The following is a 23537-nucleotide window of genomic DNA, read 5'->3' as shown; positions in this document are numbered from 1 at the left end:
AACAAAAAAAATACTACTTCACTTTTTAAGTTGGATCCATCGTGCACCCTGAACTTGCTTCAAATATTCTATTATTAATTTATTTTGCCCGGCAAATTCACTCTTAGTTTAATTAATTACATTTTGTTGTGGTTTCTAATTTTTTAAAACGAAAGTTACATAATTTTGGCTCAATGTATAGGTAATTTATGCTTTTTGATAGTATTAAATTAGAGATAAAAATTAGAGCAGGATAAGAAATTATCAATGCACCACATCTATTATATTATATTATGAATAGATAAAAAAAATAAAATATTTTTTCACTAAAATTAGATACTAAAATTAATTATTATATATTTGTATATAAATATATATAATATTTAATTTTTTAATGTATATTTTATATTTTAATATATATTTTATATTAATAATTAATTTTAATAATTAATTTTAATTTATTGTTGCGAGTATATGCATTAGGGATTTCAATGGGGTAAGGCGGGGGCAGGGGATGCCTTTCTGCTCCCCATCTCCGCCCCCAGATTTTCTCCTCGTCGTGGGGGAATATTACTCTCCGTCCCCATTCTCCATAGGACCTCATTTTTCGCGGAGATCCCATTCCCCATCTATTTGATAGTTCTTACTAATTATTAATTTTCATATGAATAGAGATGTAAGTATCCATTCTATACAAAAATAACAAGATTTTATACAAAAAATCTAAACGATAAAATGGTGACTTTTTTCGAAATGACGCAGTAGGGGAACGCAATGGCGAGCTAGAGGATAGAGAAGTGGACAAGGTGGGAGACGCGGCAACAGAGAGGAGAATGGACACGACGACAAAGTTACGGAAAGGAAGGCTGCAAATAGAGAGCACGACGCAGTGAGAATCATGGCACGGTGAGGTGTAACGATGCGGTGAGAAGGGAGAGCGGTAAGAGGGTGGCTGCAGAGAGGTTGGATTATAGACAGCGTTAGGGATTTCTGAATTGAAGAAGAGTTATGCAAATGAGGATTAAGAGTTTTGGGTATATATATATATGTGTGTGTGAAATGACTAAAAAACATATATGAGAAATAAACTATTAAATACAATTCAGTAAATTTATGAATTTCGGGAGTTAGCGGGGATGGGGCGGAGATCCCCGCTCGGGTCCCCGTGCCTGCCTTGGGAGAATTTTGTCCCCCGTCCCCATCCCCACAGAAAAAATTTTCCATAGTCGGATCCCCATTCGGAGCCGTTCCTGTAGAAATTCCCGTGTCTCGGGGAGTTTTGCCATCCTTAATATGCATATTTATGTGCTCTAGAAGATACCTAATATTTTCTTTATCACTAATGATCCATTAACGCAATAAGAATATCTTTATGAAAAAGTTTAGGAGGCCAATATTTTTATTAAAATTTGACCACTACTTAATCATAAAAAGAAAAAAAAGTAATCTCACACTATTAAATATAATTTTATACCATTAAAAATATTAATAATAATTAATTGATAATTACAAATTCCAAAATATACTACTCCTAGCACTTCTCTATTTTTATTTACATATTACTCAAATAGATAATATTACATCTCAATAATCTTCCCCTCTGTTTTCTTCCTTTATTTATTTCTCAACCATTGAATCTGCAAAAAGAAAAGTATAAAATAACCCTTTCTTTGACAACTCCGAATCAAACATGTATCTTACATCTTCATTAAACAAGTGCCTCCTCAATTAAGTGATCCAATTTGCACTTTGACCTTCAACCATTTCATTTTAGTATAATTTTCTTGGTTGAATAGTCCCACTTATTTAATCACTATTTTAAGAAAATATAGTAAGTTGTAACTTGTAAAGCAGGTATAATATATTATCATGACAATTGCTCTGCAGGAATTAAAAAATAAATTATTCTCAGTTATATATAATGGTATGATGAATTTATTATACATGTTTTTAACGTATGAAATTATTACATCTTTAATTAATTTTATTTATAGTTGTTAAAGTTTGAAAAAAAAATTAAGTTGCATCAAATTAACTCTAGAATTACATAAGTTTTATCCAATTTTATAATAGAAATAATGTGATAAATTAATTGTTTAGAATATAATTTAAATATGATATTATAAATTCAAATAAAATATTTAAGTAAGTGTATGATTGTATTTGTTATGTAATTATAGACAGCAAATTAAGCATCATGAATTCATGATTGCACCTTATTGCTTTCTGTGGGATTAAGCCAACTAAAGTTTTAATTTTTAATTAAGAACTAAGTTTCACCAACTTCAATTCCATTTTCTTTTTCTCCTTGTCGCTTTTGTACAAAGAATGACGCCTTCTTTTAATTTCAGATTCACCAATTTTCTGTTCGGTCGGGTCTAAGATGTTAAATTGAATATTAATAAGCTCTTCTTAAATAACCTGCTAATGGTAATTAACTCTATAATTTTGATAAATCATTTTAGTTGAGTTCAGTTCAGTTGTCATTGGTTGGAGTGCCATCTTTCCCGAGATTGCAATTCACGTGAGTAATCCAATATTTTTCTTCAAAAAATAATTCAATAAAAGAATTATTGAGAGAATGGATTAAAAAATTCGGGAAATATTCGCCTCTGAGATTGAGTTCACAATATATACGAAATAAAATAAAAGAAAATAAAATAAGCATCTTTGATGGAATATGAAGCAGTGGCCAGCTAGCAATGGACCAGATAGATGTGAACATATGAACATCAATGTGGCAACAAAACTATCGGCAGATTTTCTTCACAATCCTTCAACTATGTGCCACCCATTTATTAGTATTATTATTGTTTGTATTGATTAATTATTTTCTAAATCAGATGATGGAAAATGCAGAGCACAACACAAACAAGTAAAGTACTTCAGCAGTTACAGGCTTACAGCCACATAAGACAATTGTCATTTTCTTTCCATATCTATCCTTTTATTGTTATTATTGTTCCTTTTTTTTTTTTTGGTGTTTGGGTCAACCATATCTTCTTGAACAATCCTACATAAAAAAAACCTCTAAATAAAATGCTTTACTTTCCCTTTTTAGTCCTCCTTCCTCCAATATGAAAAAGTGGGAATGGATATTAAAATACTGAATAAAAAAAGAAGAAGACAGAGACAAGTTCAAGTGCACAACTTTGGGTAGTTGGAGCCACAATAGGAAGAAAAGAAAAATAATTAACTTCATTATTTCGAAAGAGAAGAATTCTTTTTATAATTCAAAAATTTTTAATTAATTATTAATTTTATTAATAAACATTTAAATAACATGAAAAACATATTTTAATGGTAATAAAATATGTTAACATTCTTTTAACTTAGACAAATTTTAATGGAATTAAATAGTTGCAATAATCTTTATAAATAATAATATAATAAATAAATTGAATCAATCTATTAAAAATGATTTTAATTTGTATTAAAAAGTTTATTAACCCTCTTAATATACTTCAAGTTTTACTGAATATTTTAATAATAATAATTTGTCGTAACTTGCAAGTGGCAGAGGCATTGAAGGTAGAAAAAAATTGACATGGAATCACACTCTCTATGCCATTACCACCATCATCGTCATCGTCATCACCATTCATCTCTTCTATGCTCTGCTCTGCACAACTTGGTCTTCACAAAGTTGAAGTCTTTGTCACACTGCACGCACAGCACAAGCACAAAGTTTCTTGCTTTCCACAACATAGCACTCTCAGATTCAGAGCAACATAACAATGTCAGAATCTGAAGAAGATAAAACAGACTTTGCTTCTCTAAAGTCAAAGGAGGACCAACAACAATCACCACCTCAACTTCCTCCTCCTTCCGCCATGGATTTCGATCTGGACTTGGAAACTTCGTGGCCTTTGGATCACTTGTCCTTCGTCTCCAATAACCCCATGTCACCTTTTCTGTTCCCAATCTCATCTGAACAACCTTCTTCTCCTCTTTGGCTCTTCTCTGATGCAGAAGATGAAAGGCACAACAACACTCTTGCTTCAGCTCCAGCTTTCTCTGATTTCCACAAGATATTCTCTTGTATGCTTTTGCTTCCCTTTTTCTTTCAACTTTCTTAAATTACTCTATTCACTGTAAGATGGTTTTATTGATTTCAAAATGTATTATGATCCACAGTTTATTCTTTTATATAAAATTTTATACTTTCATACAATATATACACCGGGGATTCTCTTGAACTTTATATATATATATACTGGGATATCTTTTTTTCCCAAGAACTAAACAAAACTCTGTTTCTTTCTCTTGACATAATATGTGGATTTGGATTGGAAGTTGTAGACATCTTATGATGTTGAGGTCAAAGGTATTAAAACCATAACCGTCAAGTTTTCATAGCAAAGTCCAATTTCATCTGGTAGATGCATTTGTTTCTAACTGAATCTACTAAATCCAGGTGATTCAAACTCAGTAACTGAAAAACCAGTGGAGAATGCTAATGATGAAGACAAGAAACTGTTGCCACCCATTGTGGCTATGCCACCATTGGAAATTTTGGATAGATATTGTGTAATAAAGGAAAGGATGACACAAGCGCTTCGATACTTCAAAGAGTTGACAGAACAGAATGTTCTGGCACAGGTTTGGGCACCTGTTAGAAATGGTAATAGGTTTGTGCTTACAACTTCAGGTCAACCATTTGTTCTTGATCCACATAGTAATGGACTCCACCAGTATCGAACGGTGTCCCTGATGTATGTGTTTTCGGCGGATGGAGAGAAAGAAGAAAGTCTTGGACTTCCTGGTCGAGTTTATCAGCAAAAAGTACCAGAATGGACACCTGATGTTCAGTATTATTCTACTAAGGAGTATCCTCGCAGAGATCATGCACAACATTACAATGTCCGCGGTACCTTGGCTTTGCCTGTCTTTGAACCTTCAATGCAGTCTTGTGTAGGTGTGTTGGAGTTGATCATGACTTCACAGAAGATTAACTATGCTCCTGAAGTTGACAAAATTTGCAGAGCCCTTGAGGTTCGGTTTATTTCAACCTTGCAATTTGACATGGCTAATTGTTTAGCTCAAAATATTAAAATATACTTGCATATTGCTTGTTAGAAAATTTGTGTGATTACAGATGCTTCTAGAATCTAGATTCCTCAGTCATGTGATGTCAGTTTCCTTTCCTTGCAGGCAGTGAATTTGAAGAGTTCAGAAATTTTAGGCCACCAATACACTCAGGTGAATTTAACATCATTCATGCATATGTAACATTTTCCAAAAGCTAGTTGTTACTGTTTTTTCTATATCTTACTCCTCTGTTCTCACAGATATAACTTGGCAATGCTTTTAAATCAGATTTGTAATGAAGGCCGCCAGAATGCGCTAGCAGAGATCTTGGAGATATTGACAGTGGTTTGCGAAACTCACAATTTACCTTTGGCGCAAACATGGGTTCCATGTAGGCATCGGAGTGTTCTGGCCCATGGAGGTGGCCTAAAGAAAAGTTGTTCAAGTTTTGATGGTAGTTGCATGGGGAAAGTTTGCATGTCTACAACTGATATAGCATTCTATATCATAGATGCTCATTTATGGGGTTTCCGAGAGGCCTGTGTTGAACATCACTTACAGCAAGGTCAAGGGGTTGCTGGCAGGGCTTTTTCTTCACATAGCATGAGCTTCTGTAGGAACATTACCCGATTCTGCAAAATTGATTACCCTTTAGTTCATTATGCTCTCATGTTTGGGTTAACTAGCTCCTTTTCAATCTGTTTGCGAAGCTCGCACACCGGAGATGATGACTATGTATTAGAGTTTTTTCTGCCACCTAGGATCACAGACTTTAACGAACAGAAGGCTTTGTTGGGATCCATATTGACAATAATGAAACAACATTTCCAGAGCCTTAAGATTGCTTCTGGTGTTGAACTTGAACAGAATGCTTTGGTTGAAACTATTGAAGCAACAATTGAAGGAGTTCATCTGAGGTTTGAATCTATTCCAGTTAGACAGGATGCTTCACCAAACGTGAGGGAGGAATTGGCACAAGATCCGTCGTTACAGAAAATAATGATGGGCTGTAATGATGGAGGGAGTATTGGTGATCAGATACCCTCCTTAGAAACTAAAAACACAAATAAGCCATCAGAGAGGAAACGTGGGAAAACTGAGAAATCAATAAGTCTTGAAGTTCTGCAACGTTATTTTGCTGGGAGTCTTAAGGATGCTGCAAAGAGCCTTGGTGGTATGTTCATGCTCTGAAATATAACCTGGCCTTTTGTTAATTTGTTATATAAATATAAATATAGATCTTTTTGCTTTGCAGTTTGCCCCACTACAATGAAGCGCATCTGCAGGCAGCATGGGATATCCCGTTGGCCATCTCGAAAGATCAACAAAGTTAACCGTTCCCTGTCCAAGCTCAAGCGTGTTATTGAATCAGTCCAAGGTGCCGAAGGAGCATTCGCTTTGAATCCTCTGAGCACAAGTCCTCTTCCCTTTCCTGAGCATTCTACTCCAAACAAGTTCAGCCAGCAAGCCTCGCCAACTGAACCTCAGATAAGAGAAATGAATTAGATGCCTCTAAAGTTTTAGAAACAACCAGAATTGCCAGAGCACAGTGTCTCGAGAAAATGGTTAATGATAAAAGCGGTTCTATTCGGGAGGTAGGGAAGGAAACAAAGGGGCCTAGAGCAAAGAGTTGCTCTAGTGCAGATAGCACAAATCCTACTTCTCATGGTTCATGCCATGGTAGCCCTCCTATCGAAAGCTCGCCCGTAAAAGATATATTCATTACATCAAACAATGATCAATGTGTTGGTCTAAGGTCACCGGAGGCAACAATGCAGCCGCCGAATAATACACTGAGCTACCCAACGACTTGCGCTATGCCTGATATGGTGGCAACAGAACTTCAAGAGCCATTCGGAGGAATGCTAGTAGAAGATGCCGGAAGTTCTAAAGACTTGAGAAACCTATGTCCTTCTGTAGCTGAGGCAATTGTGGAGGACATGGCCCCGGAACCTTGCCGGACTAATCCTCCATTTTCTGGGTTGGCTCCCAAGCAATGCATGGATCCCCTTAAGGAGACAGTGACACCTTTTGCAGCTAGAATAGAAATGAAGACTGTCACTATTAAGGCAACATATAGAGAAGATATCATAAGGTTTAGGGTTTCTTTGAATTGTGGAATTGTGGAACTGAAAGAAGAAGTTGCCAAAAGGTTGAAACTAGAAGTAGGTACTTTTGATATCAAGTACCTTGATGATGATCATGAATGGGTTTTGATAGCATGTGATGCAGATCTACAAGAGTGCATAGATGTTTCAAGATCATCAGCAAGTAACATAATAAGAGTTTTGGTGCATGAAATAACTTCCAATCTTGGAAGCTCATGCGAGAGCTCAGGGTAGTGAGTAGTAGCTGTATATAGCTCAAGTTTGTACTGAAATGTTTAGGTTCTTGTGATCTTAGCAAGGTAGGACAAAAAAGAAAAAAAAAAGGGAGATTTTGGTTAAGATGATCTCAATTTGTAAGAAACTTAGATGAAAGGATTAGCAATCCTTGGTATGTATGACCCCAAGTGTAAGTTACCATTTATTTATCATGAGATAAAGCTAGGATTCTTTGGTAACACATTTATTATGGTTAACTTTTTTACATAAAGTTTCATATCGATATTCATTTTGTTCCAGAAAGTCATTACTCAAACTAATTTTACCGATACCTTATTTTTCTTTTTTCGTTTAAATGTCATTGTAAAGAAGTAAGATTGTATATGATTATTGATTAGACAAACAATAATTCAAGATTATATTGAATATAATAGATAGAAAGAAATTTAAAGAGTGATTATATTTTGTGGTTGGTTCTTCAAATTTAGATGTGAAAGTGACTTCAAAATCCATACCCAATGAAATCTGTTTCGTTTTCATAGATCTTTCCTTGATAGTTATTTGTTGCTAAGATAGTAATAACAAGAGTAATGTAAGGTACAAAATGAATCAATTATTAAATGATATAAAATTTTCCATCCACGAACAAAATAATTGCATTACATCATAAATGACAATATTTGGCTTCTATTTAAAATAGTGGGAGCCTTATCCACATACGGAGGAGAGAGGAGAGAAGAGAGAAGTAGATGGCTTGGGTGTTTTCCTCCTTGTCTTCCTTTTTGTTGTCATTATAAATATTTTTTCACTGATTATGACTTTAACAAAATGATTGGTATGCAACAGAGCCACATCGGCAGCTACATCAACTGTTCTAACATGCGTCTTTGTATTTGATATTTTGATAAAAAAACAAAATGAAAAGAAGAAAGATATTCAGTCTCTTAATGCAGATATAAAAACGTATACGTATTTTATGCTTATAATATTGTTAATAACTTAATAATAGAATTCCTTTTCAATTCTAATTAGTATTTTTTCTCCAAAAAAACTTATAGGAGAAGGTAACATTAATGGTTATATCTCTAATAATGACATGCTTGCAACAAATTAAGCACCTTATATACATTGGCAGTGGTGTACATTCGTAAATAATTGATTATTTTATTATGTGAAATATTTTAGATTTGATTATATTTATAGGATAATTTGAAGTTGCTTATGTTGATTGTTGGAGGACAATTTCTGTTAATTATAGCCTTTCCATTCCATTTACTAGTTACTAATTTGTCTTGTTCATTCATAAAAAATTGAGAGCAGTAGGAATAAAAGAAGGATAACCTGAAATGGCTATGCATGCAACTACCAACAAGGCAGAACCACCGAAATGAACACAGAAATCACACAACTAGTTGTATCCCCTCCTTCATTTTCCATAAAGCGAGGTTGAGAACTTGTTGATATTCTTCAGCTGCTCTCAATGGCAAACAAGTCTCACATCGCCCGAGTTTTTAGAAACCAATAATTTATATATATCAGAGGCGAATGCAAATGCTCGTCCCTTCGGGGGGATGACACGCACAAATCGAGAAATGATCCAAATTCTTTTTGGCTCTTCTTTCTTTCGTTTTCATTGCGCAAAGTTTCCATGGCTGTATGCAACGAAATCTGCTTTTATTTTTAATTTTTTACCTGACACTACACTTTATTGTCAATGGACGTCTGCTTTGGCGAAAAAATGTAAAAGAAAAATCTGATCTCACAATCATTGTTCATCCACCAGACTTTGGTTCCTGTCTCCTTAGAATTCAAAGATACAGATGTACGAGCCTATAGAACAGATCCTGTTCAAGTAAGGTCATGGCCTGTTGGTTGTGAGTTTAGCTATAAAATCTGCGCTTGTTTTGTGAATGCTGGCGATGTAAGACTAAGCTTACCCTTTCGAAATTCAGAAAATCTTAAAATTTAACCACATTAGATACAGGCAAGGCAAGATTTTGTTTCTCCGTAATCTGCTGTTTGTTGCCTGATTAAAATGCATGCCCAAATTAAAAATGTGTGTTGAACCCTGCTGATGCTTCTCTCTAACACTATGTCTAATATGTACATGTGTTTAGTTCTCAAGTCTCAAATGACTTGGGCACAGAGAAGTATGGTTAGGGAACAGCATTGGTAAGTTATGTTGCCTCTTTAGCTCTTCCAAAGTGCTTCTTGTTATTAAAACTGATCTGTCATTTGTACATAGCTCAACTTGAGTAAAGGGATATATATCAATGCAAGTTTCAAATCATCAAATGGCTGAAAGCCACTTGGAATGAGCAAAACCTTGTGTGAAGAACAAGTCAAAAGAGTTTATGACAGAGGATAAACAAGCATAAATTGTGGATAAGGAAATTGGCAGTTTACATTATGAGCAAGAAGATTAAACTAGCTAAATGCTATCGAGTTAAACTTTGATTAGTTTTCAGTTTTAATTCTCTTCCAGATCCACGACATTTTATTTATTCATACCCTGTGTGCATAGTTTGTTCATTGGAGCTTATCCCAGTTAAACAAAGTGGTTAAAAAACACACTCATTTTGACTCTTGTATAGCATAGTCCTTTCATAAATGGCACTCCCTTTTCTCTGAGTCATATCTAATAATCAATATCAATAATTACATGTATTTTTGGATAATTGTGTTAATACAAGAACTAATCGTTACACTATTAATCACGCTCTGGTCTCAAAGATGCAGATATACGAGCCCTTCTTCCTCGTTTTCTCTCTACCGATGTGCCACTGTGGGACTATTATACATGTTACATAGTGTTTGTGTGCTTCTTTAATCTATAATCATCATCACATATTTGCTAACATTTTTAATTACATGCTTTGTATGAATACATCTCATAACATTCTTAGTATACAGTTTTAGATATAGTAACAATATATTTGTTTTTAAATTATTTTTACTCGACATTTTTGGTAAACTAATACTCATCTTTTTTAAGATAATAATTCTCAATCTCCTTGATGTTATTTTGGAAGAATATTGTTATATAGTTTGATATATTTGGAAAATTATCATCATCATCATCAAGAAGTATCAATATTATTATCAGTAATTTATATTATTAGATAAAAATATATCAACTTTGTCATCAATATTATGAAAAATATTTCCAATGTCCAGAGTGCTGATATAATAATACATCTATACTAATATTAATACTGATATATTGTACTACAAATGTGTACGATTGTTTTCCAAGTTCTAAATCACTCATTCGTTCAGTGCTAGAGACCAAATCATGGGAGAATGAGTTAAAAAGAGGGATGAGGGCGAATGGGTTATAAAGAGACCAATTCGTAATATATTTTCTTGCGAGCTTTGAAAAAGTGACGACGAAGGAGTTAAAAAAGAGAGCAAATCATGGGAGAATGCTAGAAGTAGTTGGGGGAAATTTGGGATCGTCATTAGTCGCGGTGATGGGATTGGAAACTAGCTTTGGGTTGAGCTATTTATATTGTCTCAATTGGTGGAGAATGCTTCACAGTTAATAATGGTTAAGAACAAAACCGGATTATCTTATTAAAATTGCAATTTTCCAATCCCATGAAGTTAATTCGATCGGTATTGTGGGCTAACATACACATATGATTTATCACAAGCTATTGGGACACTTGACATCAGTCGTTCCGCACAAATTTGACAGTAGAACACAAACTAAGGCGATCTTACTTTCCATAATGATGTCTCAGTTTAAACAAAACATATGTCAAAAGAGTAACAACTTGAACTAAACAAAGTAAACAAAAAAACAAAGCTAAAATGACCAAAACATTGATCCTCTTCCTGTAAAAACAGAATAAAGTAAATAAAACTCATTTCTTCTTCTCTCCACCTCCACCAGCCCTGCACAGAATAACGTGAGCATCAATGAGCAAATTGTAGATATAGTAAGCATAAGACAGAGGAAAAAGAAGATGGCGTTAACCTCATCTTGCGGAGAACGGTGGACATCTCCTCTCTCTTCTTCTTAGCACGCTTGTGGGTTCCAAGCTTTCTCTTAGCAACTTTGAGCGCCCTCTTATCCTTTCCAACCTTGAGCAACTCAGTAATACGCTTCTCATAAGGTGCAAAACCAGCAACCTCACGGATTAGGTTCCTTACAAAGTGCACCCTCTTGCTTGTTTTCTGTTACATGAAATTGGAATATCAACGATATGCTTAATTTGATTGATTATTGTTACAGAAATGCTAAACTAAACACAAGGTAAATTACATTGCAGTTTCAATAACAGCACTACAACCTAACAGCTACAAATTTTAGATTCAAAATTCTAAAAGGGCCTAAGAAAATAACTTACCCCTTTACGATCCCTGGGACGTGGAGGCAACTCCTTCTTAGTGACAATGTGACCCTTGTTCATTCCGACGAACAGACCCGAACTTGGCTGCTTAGGAGCCATTTCCTGATCCCCAAAACACACGCAGAGTTCAGAAATTGTTCGGAGAAAGCAGAAGAGTGTGATGAAGCTTGAATGAGACAGAGAGAGAGAGAGAGAGAGAGAGAGAGTATTACCTGTGGCAGCTTCTGAAACCCTTGCAGCAGCTAGCACGGTGCGAAGGAAGAGAAATTAGGGTTTCTAACGAAGCTTAAGCCGCATACTTTGCCTTTTTATCAGAGACGACCCACCTTCTTCTCCAGCTGGGCTTGTGGAATGTGGACTTCTCTCCTTACTTACTGGGCCTAGCCCATCAACTATCTCACCAAAAACAACTTTGAGTCTCATAATTTATTGCTCTGAACAAAAAAAAATTGTAATTGTAATTATACCTTTTTTTAATAATTGTGATTTTTTTTAAAATATTCCAACATTTAGAGATAGTTTTAATACAATAAAATTAAATACATAAAAAACATTGAAAATACAATTAAATAAAATTAAATATTAAAAATATTTTTAAAAAATTAAAAATATTAAGAACAAAAAATTTACTTTATCCTATGCACAAATAACTTTTAATTAAGCTCCATTTGCAATGGCATCAACTTTGTCATGTGCAAGCAATGCAAGTAAAGCAGCACACTCCAAAGTCCAAGCATGGGTCATGTGAGAGGAGAGTGAGACACAAATAACTGTATCTAACAATAAATGATTAAATCCATTAAAATAGTAAAACTATTTACTCAGACACAACTTTACCTAATAAATATGAAAGCCAATGACCAATAATGATGAACGTGTTCCATTCATGATTCATCAATTGCACCATGTCATCTTCCCCAGCAATTGAAAACCAATTAGCCTTTGACTTGCAGGTGCATCCACCACCATCCCTCCCACCCCTTTTTGCTTTGAAAATCAATTGAATAAAAGATTCAAGTTTTACTATATATGACTTCACAACTCAGCACAAGGCAAAACCCAACCTTTTCCTCTATCATCATACATCTGAACCTCCTCCGAGGTTGTTTTTCCGACCGTGAAAAAGCCTATGACACTGCCAACGCCAAATTTGATGTCTCCAGCCAAACTTTCTTCTTTGGTTTGAATTTTGGTACCTGGGTGCCTTTACTCTTTTGTCCTTCCCTTTCTGGTACCTAGATGTTTACAACACTTTTTGGTTGTTATTAGCCAATGTAGAAAATTGTGATCAAACTGATCAGTTTTGCCTTGAGGTTCCATCAGCATCAGAGTTTGAGTCTTAGAGTTTCTGGGTTTCCCTGGAATACTTCATTTTTCAATTTTGATATTCATCAATCCCCTTTGCAATTGTTTCCCGAATTAATTTGATTCTCCATATTGTACTTTAGTTGTTTGTTGAGACAACTGTTACAGCATTTAGCAAGAAGTTACGTTTGTTGTAACCTGTTGTTTCCTTGTTGATCGTTTTGCCACTCTGGTTTGGCATCTACTTTATTCAAATCACAATTTGTTGTTACTGAATTCTTTACCTGCATATAACCACCTTGTTGAACTTCTCATCACATACTACATACAACTTATTCCCTTTTTTCCTTTTTGGTTACATTACATCTGCTATCAAAATTTATTGCTTCTGATCTGTGATAGGTGTTCCACAACTTTAGTATCGATATTCTGTATATTGTAAGTAATAAAGTGCTTTTGTTGCATTTAAGTGCACACTTGCTAGTTTCACTTGAGATTGATATTCGTTTGTGAATAGGAAAGTCAGAAAATTTGGCATATTGTGGAAACCCCCATTTCGGATTCCATCTTACATCTTACTTAGTATGTGTATAGGCACACATAATGTCAATTGTCTGTGGCATACCTCTTGTTGAGTGTGTTTACTGTCTGGCTTGTGCTCGTTGGGCTTGGAAACGATGTCTTCATACTGCAGGCCATGACAGCGAGACTTGGGGCCTTGCCACAGCAGAAGAATTTGAGCCTGTCCCTCGCCTTTGTCGCTATATTTTGGCCGTGTATGAAGATGATCTTCGGAACCCTCTTTGGGCACCTCCTGGTGGCTATGGAATCAACCCTGACTGGTTGGTACTCAGAAAGACATATGAAGATACACAAGGGCGTGCACCGCCCTATATGCTCTATCTTGATCACGATCATGCTGATATAGTACTAGCCTTTAGGGGTCTGAATTTAGCAAAGGAGAGTGACTATGCAGTTCTGTTGGATAATAGATTGGGGAAGAGGAAATTCGATGGGGGATATGTTCACAATGGGCTGCTGAAGGCGGCCGGATGGGTTTTGGATGCTGAATGTGAAGTTTTAAGGGAATTGGTGGAAAAGCATCCAAATTACACTCTGACTTTTGCTGGACACTCCCTTGGATCAGGAGTAGCAGCAATGTTGAGCATGGTGGTGGTGCAGAATCGGGATAGACTTGGAAATATCGAGAGGAAGAGGGTCAGGTGCTATGCTATTGCACCTGCTAGATGTATGTCTCTAAACTTGGCAGTAAGATATGCAGATGTCATCAACTCTGTTGTGCTTCAGGATGACTTCTTACCAAGGACAGCCACTCCATTGGAAGATATATTCAAGTCTCTTTTCTGGTATGTCTTAAGGCTTTGCCCAAAGATATCCTATTTGTTGTAAAGTGCTAGAGCATGTTATAGTATGCTAAAGTCTATGCTACAACTCCCTTCTGATTTTTCTCAGTTATTTTAGTCTCTAAAGTTGAGTTTTGAGTTTGATTTTGTTGTTTGGGACTCCCAACTAGTGCCTGGATGGATTTGAAATGGGTTTTCTCTTTTAATAGATTTTGGGCTTCTTTACTCTATCCTTTACTCACTATGTTTCATAATATCCATCATTTAGGAAATTTGATACATTTATATTTCATTGTATCTTGAAATGAAATTAGTTGATGTCAACAGTTAGTGGAGATGATTGTCAATGTAATTTTATTTATTCAATTTTTGTAATGGTAAAATAGTGGAATCATTATGGTTGTTTTCTTGGGTGGACAGTTTACCATGCATATTGTGCTTGAGGTGCATGAGAGATACATGTATACCAGAGGAAACGATGTTGAAAGATCCAAGGAGACTATATGCACCTGGTCGCCTTTACCACATTGTCGAGAGAAAGCCTTTTAGGTATTTAATTTGGATTTGAAGAAGAGTTTATACAGGAATTGTAACTGTACTTTGAAATTTACCTACGGTTTGAATGCAACCATATCTGTTTTAGTCATATTGGATATACTTATTCTTTTGTTTCTTTAATTGGAAACCATTTAGATATGCACCATTTTAAAAGAATGTTAATACAGATTTTCCTTTTGGCAACTCATGAATGCCTTTTTCTGTGCAGACTGGGAAGGTTTCCCCCAGTTGTGAGGACAGCAGTGCCTGTAGATGGAAGGTTTGAGCATATAGTCCTTTCTTGTAATGCTACATCAGATCATGCCATCATTTGGATAGAGAAAGAAGCACAAAGAGCTCTTGATGTAAGTCTAATAACCTTGTAATGGTTGCCTTTATTTGCATTTTCCCCACAATCCATCCTTATGATTTGAAATAGTTAAAAACATAGAGGAGTATAAAATTTGAGAAAACTACCAAACTTACATTTTTCAGTATGAAAGTGATAACAATCTGTTTGCCTCTTAAGTCTCGTCTTATGGACTAACGAGAATCATAAAAAAGGATTTCATATTTTCCTCTCCCTGTCCTTCAACATGTCCGTAAATCTGCGAATATTCTTCATGTTCTGGTAATTTGGCATGTTGTCTATTTAATGAACAAGAATCAACCTTATGCATATGTTTTTTCGCCAACTGCAGTTGATGCGGGAAAAAGATAACACGATGCAAATACCTGCAAAGCAAATGATGGAGCGGCAAGAAACTTTAACTAGGCACAGTCAAGAATACAAAGCAGCATTACAAAGAGCTAAGACATTAGATGTTCCTCATGCTTCTACACCACCATCACAATATGGTACTTTTGAAGAGGAGGGAGAGGAGAGTTCAAGAAGGTCACAGGGTGAGTCTTCTTTTGGCTCGACTAATAGGAGTACAGTGGACGAAAGCTGGGAAGAATTAATTGAGCGTCTTTTTGATAAGGATGAGCATGGCCACATTGTACTCAAGAAACAATGATCATGTAATTTAAGCTGGCATAGATGAATATAAAGTATAGCCATGAACACAAAATTTCTTCATTCTTTTGCATTATTTTGGTGGCTAGTTGTATATTAATGATGGAACAACACGAAATGAAGATTTGATAGATTTGGTTAGGAATAGTTGGGTGTCTAGTATTCTTCTTAAGCTGCTTCATATATACAACGATAGTCTCAACCAATTTATGAATGAGTGTATCATCATGGCCTGCAAATTTGCAGTAGGACCATTTTGTACTTGGAAGAGTCTTAGAATTTCTGTGAGAGGGAATGTGACAATCTCGTTTCTTTGGCACATTCTGTTACTACTTCTTTACATATAGGCTTTTAATACTTCGTGAGAGAAAAATCCTCAGGTGATTATCACCATTAAGAATTGGGAACTGTGTTACTGACTGTAAGCAAAATGTGATATTTGAAGATTGTGCACAGAATTAAGTAAGGGCTGTTCCAGATATTTTTCAATGTGATATTTACACTGGAAAATGAATCTTAGACAAATAAAGAAACATATTCTCAAAATAAAATCAGAAGGGAATGCAACTTCTCTTTTTGTGTCTTCATCCCAGTGCATCTAGCAGATAAGATAAGCTTCCATGCTAGATGTCCTATCCTCAGTGCAAATGTGTTATGCAATTAAATTATTCTATTCAAGACGTGTTAGTGGGAAAAGTACAAAACTACATCAGAATCAGATGACATTTGTCCAACACGAGACACCTCTGGATAATGGAAACCAAATTTTTATAAATGATTGGCTAATCTGATTATAATTTATACATGCAGGAACAGTTGTCATATATGCTGATCAGAGGTTGACAATCCATTTGCCTATCTTCTTTTTACACATCATCTCCCCCACAAACAGTTCACTGCTATATGAATAAAACATTAAAACACTCATGAAATTTTATAGTTGTGCAAAGTTACAACTTCGCTCACTAATTATTGACTGTTAATACAAGTATACAAGTTGCCAACCACTCCATGGGGACTCAAATTCGAAATGAAAGTCAAGAATCTAGCTTGATGGGTTGAGGTGAGGTGCAGAATCCAGGGATGAATTAGGCTTCTTGATTGAGCAAGATGATTTAAAAGCTTCAATGTGTGATTGGCATTTGAGATAGTCACCCTTGTTCTCTTCCAAGCACTTCTTCAAAGCTTCAACATCACATGATGAAACCAACTTCTTCGTCACACTGTCATTCTCTGCTTTACGATCCATAGCTTGCTATTAACTATTATTAAGAATCAACTGGCTTCAGAAATTCAGATCAAATTCCACCGGTTTCAATCAACAATAATAATTTAATTCACCGAATCTTGGGTTTCGAGTATGAATATTGAATAACAGAGAAATTGAAAAGCTGGTGCATCTTCAATTCCAATAATAGTATATTAGTCTTGAATTGTTTAAAAAAAAACGAAGAAAAGAAAATGTAAATTGAAGGTTGAACGAAATAAAGGCATGAGCAAAAAGTGTCGTACCGTGACGGAATGCAAAGGTGTCAGTTATCTCCAGAAAACGAAGCGCGACTCTGCAAACCCTAACGCCACCCAGCGTCCAACAAGAAGACGCTCACTACGGAAGCTATTTTCGGTATATTCGCTTATTATTGTTAAATAATAACTTAATAGCACTGAAACAAATTCTTATTCATTTAAATATTTTTTTTCTCCTAACTTGGATAGGTAAAAGATTTTTTTTTATTTACATGTCAGTAAAGCAAGGCATTCATTTCAGGGGGAGAGGCGAGGTTGAAAAGCTGCCATGGCCAACACAGACGCCGCCTTCGCCTTCTTCGTTTGTGAGTAGTGCGTTCCCTCTTGTCTGCTTCCTCCAACTGTTTGGTGAGTTCCTCCATCCTCTCCCGAAGTTCCACTGCTCTTGTATCTGCCAGCTTCAACGATCTCTCTGCTGCTTCCTGCGCTGCTATTGCCGTTGCTGCCACCTCCTCTTTCAGCCTCAGCTTCCCCCTTGATATCTCCAATGCACCCTTCGTTTTCTGTAGTTCTAGCTTCAGTGCATCCACCTTATATACGTATCCCGTATTAGATTATAATCGAAACGTGAATTTGCCTTTATATAGAGTTGATAATCGAAAATTATTGGATAATAATTTAGTCAAACTTATCAAATCATCTAATCATTCTTAAATATCAACTTCATATAAATATAATTTAGTCAATAAATATTAAAGTGTGTTACCAGTTTGTCACGCTCTTGAATCTCATTCTTTCCGGCTACTACTTCCAACTCACAAGCCTCCTTCCATCTTGCAACTTCCTCCTCCGCTTCTCTGATTTCCATCATAAACTCCTCTACGTTATGAGCCAACACTCTCTCTCTGTCTTCTAAGTCCTTGATGTACTCTTTGTTTTCCGCAATCTCTTTGCCTTGTTTCTCTGTCAGACATTGGAGCCTCTCTGTGTCTGACCTGCAATGAATGTGTCATACGTATTTTAGCATGCAATAACTGCATTGTATGCACTCTCATCTCTTTCCTGTTATAATACCTTGCTTCCTCCAAAGATCTCCTCAAATGAGTGATTTCAAGGCGTAAGTTCTTCATTATCCTTTCCACTGTTGAGGCCTTGCATTCAAAAGTAACAGAGGAATCTTCTATTACATGAATCTCCTTATTTATTCTTTTTGAAAACAACACATAAAAGATAAATGAATATATGATGAAGTCAAATGTTTAAAATAGTCTTATGAAGTTCTTACCAGACTAACAACATGTTCACTCTCACTACTATCTGATTTAGTCTCTATAGGTTGGTCAACAGTGCCAGTCCCCATCATGAATCCAAAACCAACTTTGTGCAAACCAAACTCAGCAAACTGCAGAAGTGGCATCCTCTTATTATGCTCATTGCCCTTCACTCTCTTCTCCAATGCCTCTTTCTCCAACAATGCAATCCTAAGCAAGTTACTCACATCCCTATTCTCCTCGGTTAAACTTATAAGGCTGCTCTCCAATTCTCTCTTCTCTTTCTTCCTCAACTCTGTGTGCTTTTCAATCCTTGTTTCCACTTCCCTTGCATACCTTGAAACCACTTTTAACACTTCCATTAACTCATTTGATTCTGATTCTGATTCTGGTTCCTCTGATAATTCTTTCACATAAGTTACATCCTCTTCTCCCTCTAATCCCTCTGCTACTCTAGACAAGCAATCCTTTATTGAACTGAGGGATTCTAAAGCCTTTAACACCAACACGTTTTTCTCTTCTCCCTCAACTACTCTTTCTTTGAGATGTTCCAATTCTGTTCCTTTTGAAACGGGTTCAAAACAAGGAAGAACACTGTTACAATCTGAAGATGAGTAGGGCGATGATCGTTGAGGAGAGGAATGATCCATGTTGGTTGAAGAGAATGGCGGTTGCTTGGGGGATCTATCACACTGGAAGAAGAAGAAAAGTAGAGTTTCAAACCTAACAGTCAAACAGGGAAGGTTGGAAAATGCCACAACTTTCAACTTTTGGCGGGTGGGTTCACTACTCTTCATTCTAACTAATTATACCCAATCACATATTTGGCTAATCCCCAAAGTAGTCTTTCAAATTCGGTCGTACACTAATGTTGTCCTTCAGTTTTTATTTGCACTAAATATACTCTCCAGTTTGAGCTCTAACTACATACAAATTCCTCTACTCAATTCCGGCATGAGTAAGAGAATACCTTTTAAAATTTCCCAATGTAGTCCTTGACACCAATTATAAACCCTAATCATAGTTCTTCCTCCTTCCTTTCTTCTTCTTCTTCTTACCGTTGCTATTGCGCCCATGAGTGGCAGTCACATTTCAAGAAGGTCGAATCACTCCTCTACGACAGAAAATTGGAGAAGGAACAATGTGCGAAGCAAGCGTGGACCAATTTCGGAGTGGTGCGGATGTGGGTGTCGGCCGGTTCTTAGGTGGTCAGGGACAGAGACAAAGACGCATCCTAATAAGCGGTTCTTCGGGTGTCCAATTATAATGTTAGTGCAATAACTTGAAATTTTAAGTATTATTGATTTGAGGTAGATGTTTGCTAAGTTTGATGTATATTTGCATACTAGTGGAAAGAATTGGTGCGGATTATTTGTTTGGGCAGATTCTGTATAAAATGAGGTGCTGGTAAAATTTGATGAAGAAAATGAGAAGGGTGAAATGAAGATGAACATTGCATAGAAAGTGAGTAAACTGAAAGTAGATGCAAAAAATGTAGAAGTGATGATCTAAGTGCTTGGTTCAGAATTTTTCATAGTATTTATATTTGTGTTAATGTTGGTGTTGAAGGTTTGAATAGAATCAGTTTTTCTGCAATGCAGAACCATGATGTTAATGTAATCCATTTTATAAATATTGTAATTGATATAAGGTGGCTGCATGAATGATTGTACTCTTTGGTAGCTTATTTCTCTGGTTTTGTTTTTGTAAGTAATTGAGCACACAATTATCAAATGGATAAATAACAATAACAATAGGTAACTTAAAATATCATTCATAATTCATACAAAATAACATTAATTCATCTAAAATTCTGCAATAATACAGTGATAACAATAACAATCAAAAAGAAATTTAGCATTGTTTTAGCTATTTTCTGGTAACCTGAATACCATAACATAATTGTAGAGAAGTCTAAAAATCACCATCAACAAACCAAAAAACAAGAAGAACATTGTAATCATTGTTTCACAAAATAACACAAACTTTTAGACTGACATTCTAAACCTATGGACATTAATAACTTTTTCTTGGGGCTTTGAATCCTGGGGTGGGCACAAACTTGAGAAAGCCTACCAACTGTGCTGCAGTGGCTTCGCTAGCTCCCTGCATTAGATTCAAGATTGTAAACCCTGTTAGAAGAGGTGACCTTCTTTTATGTAGCAGCTTTGCAGGTCTGGTTGGTGTCTTCTTCTTAAGTGGATGATTCTACAGTGCAAACAAATGACAACATAAACAGACATAGAAATTAGAATATTCCAAATAGTTAAAATACATAATATGAAACCTTATGAGACAATACCTTTTGAGAGTCTTCTGCTTCAAAATATGATGGCTGAGATAGATCAATCTCAGCCTGCTGGACATCCACTTCCATAAGAAAGGTAGGATCAGCAGCTGCAGTGGCAGTTACAATAGTACTAGTTGTTGTAGCATTTGCAAATGTAGTTGCAATGCCATTTTGAGCAGCATTCTTAGGGTCCTTTACAACAGCCTCAGCAACTTTGGCAGCAACAACAACAGCTTTTGCAGCATCGGCAGCTCTCTTTTTCTAACATATTCTTTTGCTATGATCCTTTTACAGACAATATTTGCAAGTAAATGATCGTAGCTGCCTCTTCAAAGTGGTAGTTGGCTTTGATTTCTTGTTAGAGTGTCCTCTTTCGTCCGCATTTTTTTTCCTTTTGGTTTGGAGCTTTTTCAGTTTTCTCTTAACCAATGGTGCTAAAGGCCTATTGTTTTCAGATCATTTCTATAATGGTTGGCCAGGTAGGGGGTTGATGTGGTGGCTGTATGTGACTTTGTATGACTCCATAGTTAATAGCTTGTGAAAGAAATCCTCTGGATACTTGTTCACTCTAGCAATAGCAACACAAACATGTACACACGGGATTCCTGCAATAATAGAAACAACAACCAAATAACTAATTAAGTAACTAACTAATTAAATAATTAATTAAGTAACTAACTAACTGATTAACCAACCAATTAACTAATTTGGTGACTAAGTAATTAGGTAACTAAGTAGTTTAAGTAACTAAGCAGTTAGCTAACTACTTAGCTAAGTGAATGATTAACTAAGTAACCAAGTAACTAAATAACCAACTAAACATGAAAAAAATAATCCAGTAACTAATTAATGTATGACAAACTTGTGACAGAAAGTGAAAAGTATCACCAATTAGCATCCAAAATTGCATACTGCCCATAACCTCTTTCTATCATTCTTCTTGAATCGAATACGCCTTCTCTCCTGGATGATATACTCCCTAACAGCCTCTTTAAAATTTCACTTAGTATTAAACTTCATTCCAACCTCTAAACGTAACTTACCAAACCAAGCACCTCCCTAAAAACTGAAAACACCTCATTAGATTCATCCTCTTCCTCTAGCTCATCTTCAGAATTCGGTGGAGTCTTCATCTCCAACGAATGCCAAGAGTTGGCACCATCGGAATCAGTCCCAGGATCATAGGCATCATAATTTTCAGACCTCCCATGTGTTAGGATTTGGTTGAATTAGTCCCACATTGCTTAGGATAGCAAATGGAGTGGGTGGCCTAGGCTATAAATATGAGGCTAAGTTCTTCATTTGTTTTTGCACCAGTCGGAAACACTTTAAGCTTGTATCTGATTTTTCTTTTCCTCTGTACTCTTTGATTAGAGAGTGTTGTGAGGTGTAAGTAGATATTTGCTTTGAGAGAGTGTGGGTGTACTGGGGTGCCGGTGTTAGAGAGAAAGAAGTCTATGTGTTGTAACAATTTTCACGTAGTGATATTCTCTGGTTGTCATTTGACAACGGCCGTAGTTTTTTCTCCGGTAATTGGAGTTTCCACGTTAAATTCATGTGTTGTGATTGTGTCTATTTTATTTCTCTGTCAAAGGTATTTTCTCAAGGGGGAATGGTGTCTTATTTCCAACAAGTGGTATCAGAGCTTCGGTTCGGTGGGATTTATTCTTAGTATGCTCTGTGGTTGCAGCCTAGTATGACCTTCCACATCAGAAAAGAATTTTGTCCTATGACTTGAGGTTGATCTTTGGTTGTTGTTGTTGTTGCTGGAAGGCAGTGTGACATTGTGAGAGTGCAGTTTGTAAAGGTTCTGGCTAAGGAAAGACTTGGTATTTAAGTGTGTCCATTGTGACCCACCTCTCTTTCCTGGGGACCCTTCCTAATGCACGGTCTACAGTTGAGTTATACTATTCCAGTATACGGTTGCAACAATGTCAGGATATTCAAGTGCTGTGAAACTTGAAATAGAGAAATTTGATGGAAGAATCAATTTTGGCTTGTGGCAAATACAAGTCAAGGATGTGTTGATACAATCAGGTTTGCACAAGGCGTAGAAGACAAGAAGTATCCTCATGGTATTACCGCACTGCCATGGATAAGGATAAGTTGTGGCAATCGGGTCCACAATTGCACACGGGCATTGGTTGGCGTTGAGATGCAAGGTGTGTGGCGGAGTTAGGTCGATGGCTGAAGAACTTCTAAGAAAAGCCAATTTGGAAGTTGCACCATGAATTTTCAGCAAGGTTTCGATCTGTACCAAGGTGAAATGCTTGGAGTGGTCTAATTCCAAGTGAGTATACTTTCATGGTGGAGTATGATAGTTCTCTGAACTATGATTGTCGGTATAGACAATGGCAGCAAAGAATTGTCGGTGTTGACAATGGAAGCTGAAGATGTGTGACTATTTCAATCAAGGTGGAGATTGTTAGGATTTGGTTGAATTAGTTCCACATTGCTTAGGATAGCAAATGGAGTGGGTGGCCTATGCTATAAATATGAGGCTAAGTTCTTCATTTGTTTTTGCACCAGTCGGAAACACTTTAAGCTTGTATCTGATTTTTCTTTTCCTCTGTACTCTTTGATTAGAGAGTGT

The 23537-nt window shown here is 36.0% G+C and overlaps 4 protein-coding genes and 1 pseudogene across 4 annotated transcripts; 2 read left to right on the top strand and 3 right to left on the bottom strand.

The window, feature by feature from the left end:
• The first annotated feature begins 3525 nt into the window (after positions 1 to 3525).
• On the top strand, positions 3526 to 7623 carry LOC130948409 (protein NLP7-like). The gene is given in 6 exon segments (XM_057877128.1): positions 3526 to 4020; positions 4397 to 4974; positions 5134 to 5181; positions 5299 to 6184; positions 6266 to 6499; positions 6502 to 7623. Coding segments are annotated over 6 exon segments (2901 nt in total). The 5' UTR covers positions 3526 to 3716; the 3' UTR covers positions 7353 to 7623.
• Positions 7624 to 9084: 1461 nt separating this feature from the next.
• LOC130953601 (small nucleolar RNA U3) lies at positions 9085 to 9196 on the bottom strand (annotated as a pseudogene).
• Positions 9197 to 11026: 1830 nt separating this feature from the next.
• On the bottom strand, positions 11027 to 12002 carry LOC130950912 (60S ribosomal protein L36-3-like). The gene is made up of 4 exons (XM_057879509.1): positions 11905 to 12002; positions 11690 to 11794; positions 11317 to 11516; positions 11027 to 11234 (listed from the first exon to the last, which is right to left on the bottom strand). The coding sequence occupies exons 2-4, from the start codon at positions 11789 to 11791 to the stop codon at positions 11204 to 11206; spliced, it is 333 nt and encodes a 110-aa protein (XP_057735492.1). The 5' UTR covers positions 11792 to 11794; positions 11905 to 12002; the 3' UTR covers positions 11027 to 11203.
• Positions 12003 to 12559: 557 nt separating this feature from the next.
• On the top strand, positions 12560 to 16339 carry LOC130951507 (uncharacterized). The gene is made up of 4 exons (XM_057880173.1): positions 12560 to 14364; positions 14782 to 14910; positions 15128 to 15263; positions 15600 to 16339. Exons 1-4 carry the CDS (start codon positions 13601 to 13603, stop codon positions 15915 to 15917), a joined length of 1347 nt encoding a protein of 448 aa, XP_057736156.1. The 5' UTR covers positions 12560 to 13600; the 3' UTR covers positions 15918 to 16339.
• A 331-nt stretch (positions 16340 to 16670) lies between these two features.
• Positions 16671 to 22077, bottom strand: LOC130950124 (uncharacterized protein At3g49055). Its single transcript, XM_057878669.1, has 8 exons — positions 21988 to 22077; positions 20957 to 21205; positions 20731 to 20862; positions 18678 to 19346; positions 18458 to 18534; positions 18150 to 18378; positions 17429 to 17973; positions 16671 to 17178 (listed from the first exon to the last, which is right to left on the bottom strand). The coding sequence occupies exons 1-7, from the start codon at positions 22075 to 22077 to the stop codon at positions 17659 to 17661; spliced, it is 1761 nt and encodes a 586-aa protein (XP_057734652.1). The 3' UTR covers positions 16671 to 17178; positions 17429 to 17658.
• Positions 22078 to 23537: the final 1460 nt, after the last annotated feature.

This window comes from Arachis stenosperma, chromosome 9 (genome assembly GCF_014773155.1).
Source record: "Arachis stenosperma cultivar V10309 chromosome 9, arast.V10309.gnm1.PFL2, whole genome shotgun sequence".
In the NCBI taxonomy this organism is placed as follows: Eukaryota; Viridiplantae; Streptophyta; class Magnoliopsida; order Fabales; family Fabaceae; genus Arachis; species Arachis stenosperma.
This window is presented reverse-complemented; position numbering and strand designations above follow the sequence as displayed.

Coding starts and splice junctions, on each gene's coding strand:
- LOC130951507 (XM_057880173.1), top strand. CDS start 13,601: ATGTCAATTGTCTGTGGCATACCTCTTGTTGAGTGTGTTTACTGTCTG. Junction 14,365..14,781: donor ATATTCAAGTCTCTTTTCTG/GTATGTCTTAAG, acceptor TTGGGTGGACAG/TTTACCATGCATATTGTGCT. Junction 15,264..15,599: donor AAGCACAAAGAGCTCTTGAT/GTAAGTCTAATA, acceptor CGCCAACTGCAG/TTGATGCGGGAAAAAGATAA.
- LOC130950124 (XM_057878669.1), bottom strand. CDS start 22,077: ATGAAGACTCCACCGAATTCTGAAGATGAGCTAGAGGAAGAGGATGAA. Junction 20,863..20,956: donor AAGCAGAAGACTCTCAAAAG/GTATTGTCTCAT, acceptor TTTGCACTGTAG/AATCATCCACTTAAGAAGAA. Junction 18,379..18,457: donor AGATCTTTGGAGGAAGCAAG/GTATTATAACAG, acceptor CATTCATTGCAG/GTCAGACACAGAGAGGCTCC.
- LOC130950912 (XM_057879509.1), bottom strand. CDS start 11,791: ATGGCTCCTAAGCAGCCAAGTTCGGGTCTGTTCGTCGGAATGAACAAG. Junction 11,517..11,689: donor GTCCCAGGGATCGTAAAGGG/GTAAGTTATTTT, acceptor TTCATGTAACAG/AAAACAAGCAAGAGGGTGCA. Junction 11,235..11,316: donor ACCGTTCTCCGCAAGATGAG/GTTAACGCCATC, acceptor TATTCTGTGCAG/GGCTGGTGGAGGTGGAGAGA.